Below are 8,225 nucleotides of genomic sequence, written 5' to 3' on the forward strand. Positions count from 1 at the left end.
TGGCTTTTCCTAAACAGACCACTCGGCAACTTTGAATAAAAACTAGTATAGACGCTTTAGGATGAGAGTATAACATTTTGATCCACTGGATCAAATTTCATCCAAATTTATGCAAAAACATGAAAGAGAATGTTCCAAGATGCTCTATCACACGCTCTTTCTACATCTAAAAAGACTGAAATAGATTCAAGTTTTGAGTGTCTGGAGGCCCACAGAGCTCCAGGGACATTGCAGGCAGAGGAGCTGTTCTTTAGAAAGCCAGTTTGATTTTCGCCCACAAGTTTCAGGAGAAAATATTCTAATCTTGCACGCAGCGCAAGCTTTCAGCCAGTGCTTTTAGCTCTTCATGCATCAAGGAAATAGATCTGTCAGGGGAGCACTCCCCTGGGTTTCTGCCTTTCCTGTGTATGTTAAGATATGGCTGAGGGAGGGGCGGGGGGAGAGAGTGAGATGGGTGTTGTAATTTCTTTATTGGACCAGCTTCTGTTAGTGAGAGAGCGACAAAGTTTCGAGCTTCCCCAGAGCTCTTCTTCAGGTCTGGGAAATGTCACAGCTAAATACAAGTTGGAATTGATTGTTTACCTTCAGTAGTCAACACATATTTTAAGGGACCGTTGAAGGTGAAGTGGCCTGTTAACACCCCTCCAGACATAGGGGCAAAAGGAAGGCGGGGATGGGGTGGGGGAAAGCAGCTGGGGGGGGGAGGTGTCGTTAGTGGGTTATAGATTGTTGTAATCAGCCATAAATCCACTGATTTGGGGGTACATTTAGATACCAAGGAAGTAGTACTGAATGCAGTTTGAGGAACTGACAATGTGTAAGAGCGTTGTACAACTTTGTTCCAACATCGGCAGGTTCTGGAGCTTTCCTGGGTTGTGGTTTTTTTTTTGTTTTTTTTTTGAGTTGGGAGCAGAGACATAAGAAGGTAGTTTCAGGTGAGGAGTTGCAAAGAAGGCGGCTCTTTCACTTGGTCTCATTCCACCTCCATTCTTTGAGAACTCGCTGTTATCCTCCTTTTAGCAGAAAAGTAAAATTATTTGTGGCTTAAGGCCAACTTGAAAGAACTGCAAACTAGTTTCCAACCTAGTTTTAACAGTACCTGCGTAATCTGAAAGAAAACTGAACAGATTACATTAAGTTCATAAGGTATTCTTTCTGAGGCAATGTTTTTAAAGAGTTTACTTCAGGCGCTGAACTGTCCTGACTATGGCATGTTAAATGTACTTGCAGAACTTGTGAGGTCGTAAGGATTGTGAACGAAGATGAGAAAATATATCACATTACATCTCCATCAGTGAATGGCGATAAACCCAAGGATTTTGTAGTGCTTGTGTCTCGAAGACAGCCCTGTAAGACTAGGTAAGCGTGCGCTTTTCAAGCTTAAGTGGTGCTAAACTTCATAACTCTTGATTAAGGGTTTAGTCTTGATTTAGTCACTGAGTCCGTGACTTTGACTTGGCTTCAGCGACAGAGCCGGGGCCGTGCATCCCTAACCCGTAGCTTCGGCTGGAGCTGGGGCTGTGCAATCCCCTCGCAGCTGCAGCAGGAGCCAAAGCTGTGCGCCCTCTACCCCGTGACTGTGCCCAGGGCCGGAATTGGGGCTGTGCACCCGTCTCGTGGCTTTGGCCTGGGCTTTGTGCCCCGGACCAATGGCTTCAGCTGAAGCCAGGGCTGCGTGCCCTGGACCTGTGCACCCTGGACCTGCAGCTTAAGCCGGGTCGCGGCTGCACAACCCTGCAGCTTCAACTGTGTGAGTCTTTTGTTTGGGAAGGCTACACACAGGAGTGCCGGACGTTCCCTATAAATATGGGTGGGGGCTCAGATTGGGGCTCTGCCCCCTGCTCTGCCTTCTCCCCTCAAGTCCCTACCCACACTCCACCCTCTCCCGGGACTATGTGCTGCGGCTGGACCTAAGGCTGTGCACCCCCACCCCTGAGGCCTCAGCTGGGGCAGAGCCGCGGCTGTGTGCCCCCATCCCTTGGTTGAGGCTGGGGCTGTGCGCTGCCCTGGGGCGGTGGGGCTGTTAGTCCTTCCCAAGGGGCTCCTGCTGTTATTCCTTTCCCCCCACCAGCCCTCTCTGCCCCCCGTTATTTTTAGTAAAAGTCTCAGGCAGATCACAGCTCCTGTGAATTTTTGTTTATTGCCCGCAACCTGTCCGTGACTTTTACTAAAAATAACCATGACAAAATCTTAACCTTATTCTTGATTACCATGCGTATCTAGACAACAGCTCCGAGAATAATGAAAGAAGTAAAGATATTATTGCATCCTATGAGAATTTGGATGGACTACTGGTTTCTTTAAAGACTTTATGTTGACTTAGTGTGCCAGATTTCCTAAGCATTGTAAAATAGAAACGTGTTAGAAGTGTAAGAATTGCCACATAGGATGTCCAGTATCCTGTTTTTGACAGTGGTCAGTAGCATTTCATACCAGAAGATGCCAGAGTCCCCTAAAATGGATAGTTTGAAATAACAGGATTCTGTTCATAGGATAAGTTTCTTCCTAGCCTCAGGCAATTTGAGATTGGCTTCTGGTCTGAAGCATGAAAGTTCATATATTTTGTTATCCTATCTAAAGTCATGTCCCCTCCATTACTGTTCAGTAACTTTGCATCTGCAGCATGTAGACCATTAATAGAGTGATACTTCTAGATTCCTTGAGAGGTTCTGTGTTCCTTTTGCCACTTTTCTTGCTTCTGGGAATTGGGATACTTCCACCCTTACAATAACAAAAGACTCACTCCAGGAATATCAGCTCCTACGGAGAGTATTCACCTGCTGGGGCCTAAGTATACACTGTAAAGAAAAAGGCATATTGCAATAAAAAGAAAATTGGAGCACAAAATCTTTTGTGAATGGATTCTCATCTTCTGACAGTTCCTCATTCTCTTCACTCCTATCTTCCTTGGGTCCTCATGTTCCAAAACACTGACCTCCAGGTGCTCAGTATGTATGGTCATCCCTTGGACTGTACATGAAATGCTGATAATCCAGATTGGTTCACTGAACAGAGTCCGGGTTGGAGCGTGGTTATTGTTCTAGAACCCACTGCTTTGGACCTTCAGCCTTTTGATCTTTTGCTGGCATTGTCTGTCACTGGACTTAATGAGAACTCACTGCAACCCCTTTGCATACACCTGCTGGTTAGAGACATTGGGTGCAAACTCTACCTCTTATAAGTCTGCCACTCCAAATCCCACTGGAGTCCCTCATTCCTTACATGGTCCAGCTGTGGTTGAAACTTTAAATTGTTTAATGTTTTCTTCGTAGAAAATATGTTGGTGTTTATATGATTTAAAAGACTGTAAACTACATTTAATATAGTTCAGTTACTCATACATGTTTGCAGCTTGTTGAAGAGACTCAGGATCTCTTGGATTTTTTCCCCCTACAGTGACCCTTACATGATAGCTGTGAGGTCAGTTAACCTGACATCTGTGCCACCTTCTCCACACTATTGCAGAAATGAAATCCTATGTGCAGGATTCCTGATCCATAATGATGGCAACAACTCCTGTACGGTAAGACCTTTACAATTCACACTGGTATCTGCTGTCCCAATATTACATGTGCATAAGCTGTAGCCTGATTTTATGGTTATTAATTTATTGAATAGGGTAAGAGGTTTGCCAGTTGCTCTAATTAAAGGATTATGAGGTTCGTATCCTTAATCAGGCTTCAGATGAGTTTTATAAGGACCCCGGGTACAACACAGGAAAAATTCCAGTGATAACCAATATTTGTATAATTTTATAAATTTATTAAGATAACATAAAATAATAAACAAATGACTGATATAGAGAAAATAAAATGAATAATCAAATGGATAATGGATTAATACAATCTTAAATGTAAAGACTTATTTGATATATATATATGTGATATGCTTTAAACTAGTATACTCACACCCTTCCTGGACTTGGTTGAAAGAGATGTCTAATTTCTCAAGTTGGAGTTGAGTGGAATAAGCACTGCTTCAAAGCTAAGAGCTATAAGCTAAGACTAACATTACAACATGACAACTTTAAGAATATAAAATAAAAGAATGAATCTTAACACTAAATAAAACTTCAAGCAGGGGTAGCTGACAGTCGACTGCCCCGATGAGCTGGATTTGATCTTTCTTATACCCCCAAGAATATGGATCCTCCTTCCAGGCCCATACTTGGCCTTTCCATCTCCAAACTTTTGGGGTACATATAATCTATTGGCTACTAGGTTTGTACGTATTATTGATGTATCCAGGTGGTCTTTTATCTCACCTTTGTTATTTCTAGCTTATTGTGGGTTCTGTGATGTTCTTGTAAAGTTTCTTGGGCGTAACCAGGGACAGCCCCTTCCCCTTTTAATGTCCCTTAACTTGTCTAGGGTAAAGGTTATGACCATATATGTCTTATCCTGTTATACATTGATACTTATCTAAGCCAAAGGTTGAATATATATATATACTAACGGTAGCTGTCATCCAGGATGTGGTCTGGAAGGCACTTTGCATTACAGCTGAATAAAATATATAATTTTATTATTTAATCACACAATCATATCAAAATATATATGAAAAATATCTCTAATAATAATACAAGCAAGCAGGCTAGTTCTATAGGCTACAAAGCTCATTGAAGTTCACTGTCTGAAACAGCCAGTGACACAATGGAAAGGATGACTTGATTGCCAAATTTCCTTAGACACTGAATTGCTGGGGCTATTAAGATGTTCCTTATTCTCAAAGTCAGTGTCATGCTTATAATTCCACACCTGTATTCACTTTGAAGGGGAGGTTACTATCTAAGAACATATACTTATGAAAATGTTCAGGTACCCTCACTGGTCTAAAGACTCTGTCCTCTGCCAAATGTAAACAAATGTATTTAATGAGTTTGAGTTAGATATGATGGACCAAATTCTGCTGTCTGCTACACTGGTGTGTACTTTTAAGCATGTGCTTGAGTAGTTAGCTGAAGAGGGGACACAAAGAGCACTAACAGATGTCTAAAAAGGTGAGTATTTTCCTGTTAATAGTGCCTTCCACACCGCTTTTATTTTTAGTATTAAAATATTCTGAGGGACTGAGGCTGATACGGGTTCTGAGAAAATGACCCTCATGTTCTTCAAATTTTGAGGTTTTTTATTTTTATTTTGTTAACTAGGTGTCTTACTTTAACCAAGTTACTGCTGGTGTTCTGCCTTACCTTGCTGCAAATCTCACTGGCTCATCAAAATCCATTGAGGACACTGCTTCTGCATGCATCAGGTTCTTGGAGATGGAAAGTAGCATGATTAACAGTACTTTAAGTAAAATATCAGGGGAGCGCTAAAGATTATCATAAAACATGTTTAAGTACTGCATGCAAACATGAGGACTCTCAATATCTACATCTACCAGAATGAAATATTTACTTTGAGCCACACAGCTCACTTCAGAGTATCTCAGGACTTGCAACTCCCATTGATTTAGGTATAGGCCTTACCTTGTTGATTCATATTTTAATTTTAAATAGAAAGGGGCAAGTTCTGCCCTTACTTATACCTCTCACTTGAAATTGATGGCCTTGCACAGGCATAAATGAGGGCAGAATTTCTATTACAAATACTATGTTGGAAGAGCCTCTAAAAATCTGCTCCAGTCTATAGCAATGATAATGAAGCTTTACATCCTTTCTAAAGTGCTTTGAGCTCTGCCTAGGAAAAGTGCAATGGAAGAGCTGGGCATTAATATTATCATAGTTGTGTAGAAATATAGAACAATGAATAATAATGACAAACTATTTTGGCTATGTTAAATTGTAGACAAAGGAATGATGGTTTCAGAGGCTTTTTTTGGTACTAAAACTGCTTTCATACAAAAAATGATATACTTACTTCTGGCAGTTAGATCAGCTTGAATTACTGCCTTTGGATGGATTTAAAGATTAGGAATCATATTGGTGCACCTCTGGATTGCATTAGCAGCTCATGGTTTGGTGCATTCAGACCTCCTGAATAGTTAATGCCCTATCTGGCTCCCACTGAAGTCGCTGGAAAGACTCTCCTTGATTTCATCTAGAGCTAGCTCAAGTCCTTGGGATTATAAAATAGTATTACTGGTACCTAGCCCCAGCTCCTCTGTTGGAGGCAGAGATAGGGAGAATATGAGGGAGCCAGTTACTGTTCCCTGATCTTCATCCCAGTTTTACATCCAGAGCAGTTTATTTTGGGATAGCTGGTGAAAGTCTCTTAAGAGCTGGCTATCCCACGCTGGCAGACAGAACACACAGTGTCTGAGCCACATCCCTTCTCTGGCCCCGATGCTGACAGCTGTAGGGGCATGTGGTATAGGAGCGAGCTCCATCAGGTCTATATCTGATGAGACCCTTTCCCTCTGCTGGGAAAATCCCCATCTTGGGAGATGCAACCAATTTTCACCCCATTTGGCACTATGGAACAGGAGTTTGGATCTAGTCTCCTAAAATTAATTTAGACTGCTTTACACTCAGGTGGACTCCTTTAAACCTCTTTATATCCATTCCATTAACATATGAGAGTCACATTTTCCAGTGTTGCCCAGGTCCTCAAAAGTATTCAGGCACCTAACTCACTACTCTTGAGACCATGGAGCCTAGTGACTTTTGAAAATGGACTGAGGTGCTCTTGAAAATGTTACCCATAGGCTCATCATCAGTCATTTCGGTGGTTTTGAAAGCATTATCTTCCCTTTCCCCTCCCAGCCCAGTTCCACTAAGGGCTGGTTTACACTTACTGCGCGATTCAGCGGCAGTCAACGGGAGTTATGCAAACTACACAGAGTAGTTTGTGTAACTGACGTTGACTGCTGTGCTTCCCTTCTGCGCGCTGTTTACACTGCGCTGAACCGATGGGAACAGCGTTCCCATCGACAGAGCACTACGCTACTTGAGGGGGTGGACTTACTCAGTCAACTTCCTGATCAATTGAGCGGGTCTCACTGACCACTCAATTGATCCTGAAAGATTGAGCTGGAAGCGGCGATTTTGCCACCATCAGTATAAACATAGCCTAACTTAGACTCCCTTGCACAGTCATAGAGGATGTAAGAGGCTACCTGAATGCAAGACTGCAAAGGCACTACTGTAGCAGCTAGCTGTGGGCAGCTGTCTATAAATGACAAATAGGTAGCAAAAACATGGTTGGGAAATCACACAGCACTGGGAAAAAGTGCAGGGAAGAGGACGGGACCAAAATAACACTCCAAAAATCCCAGGTAACCACAACGAGCTTCTTTAATGCCAAAATTTGGCCCCCCGTGTTGAGTCTAAGTAGGGTCCCAGGAATCCTTTGCACTGACTATGCAAAAGCCAAAAAGGCCCCAGCAATTTATATTGTCAGGTTCTTACTCCAGTACAACTCCTAAATCTCAGGCAGAGAACTTGCAAAATCCAGTGTTTATAGATGTTCTTTGGCTTTTGCAAATACTTTTCCCATTGACTGTCAGGCTGCTCCACAACTGTCTAAGCATTTGGTGACTTCACATCACATTCAATACTACCTTAAGCAAATTTAATTCCACAGACCGCAGAGGAATTGTGCCTACTTATATCAGTGGTGACTTAAGTCCTTAAGCAGCCAGTAATGCTTCCCGGAGATTAGGGGTTACATTATCCCGTATTCTACTTTACTTAAAACAGCCACGCAGAAGAATTCCTGGCTAGCTGAAGCAGTGATTGAAAAGTAACATTGCAAAATTAGAATAAGTAAACATTTGCCAAGTCTATAATACACATTACATGCAGCACATGCTACATTGAGCTTTTCAGTTGCTTCTCCTTACCTATACTTTGCTGGTTCATGTGTATCTGCATTTGTGGAATCATTTGGAGGATTTTTTAGCACTGTACATTTTATAGTTGTTCTGAATAAATTGCTGGAAGATTATTAAATATGTCATTTCTTTGTATTGCATCATAAGATACCTAGCTCTTCTATACTGCTTTACAAACATATATTGGCAAAAACCTCTCAGTACTAAATCACTCCCACATCTAATCTTAAATGCAGAATATGGGGAAATGAGGGCTTTTATATAACTTTAAGCATTTGGCAAGGTCATACAAAATTATGAAAACTTCAGCCAAAAGCAGCTCGCCTACAAAAATTCTAAAGCAGCACGATGGGCTTCCTATTACTCTCTGGAAATACGGCTCAGTAATTGGTTGTAAGAGCTTGGTCTTTACTTTTAGAGTAGAAGACAGTGAAATTTAATAGATGTAA

At 41.8% G+C, this 8,225-nt stretch overlaps 1 protein-coding gene across 1 annotated transcript in view; it reads left to right on the forward strand.

Moving 5' to 3' along the window:
* The window catches only part of ACOT12 (acyl-CoA thioesterase 12), a 42,225-nt gene extending 34,001 nt beyond the window's left edge, over positions 1-8,224 (forward strand). The window contains exons 13-15 of the mRNA XM_067568986.1: positions 1,231-1,359; positions 3,397-3,523; positions 5,150-8,224. Of these exons, the coding sequence (XP_067425087.1) occupies positions 1,231-1,359; positions 3,397-3,523; positions 5,150-5,317 (424 nt within the window). The 3' untranslated portion in view covers positions 5,318-8,224. The remainder of the gene's footprint in view (positions 1-1,230; positions 1,360-3,396; positions 3,524-5,149) is intronic.
* The last annotated feature ends 1 nt before the right edge of the window (position 8,225 follows it).

Source organism: Emydura macquarii, unplaced genomic scaffold (genome assembly GCF_026122565.2).
Source record: "Emydura macquarii macquarii isolate MOO-44397 ecotype Brisbane River unplaced genomic scaffold, CSIRO-AGI_Emac_v2 contig_2897, whole genome shotgun sequence".
NCBI classification, from domain to species: domain Eukaryota; kingdom Metazoa; phylum Chordata; order Testudines; family Chelidae; genus Emydura; species Emydura macquarii.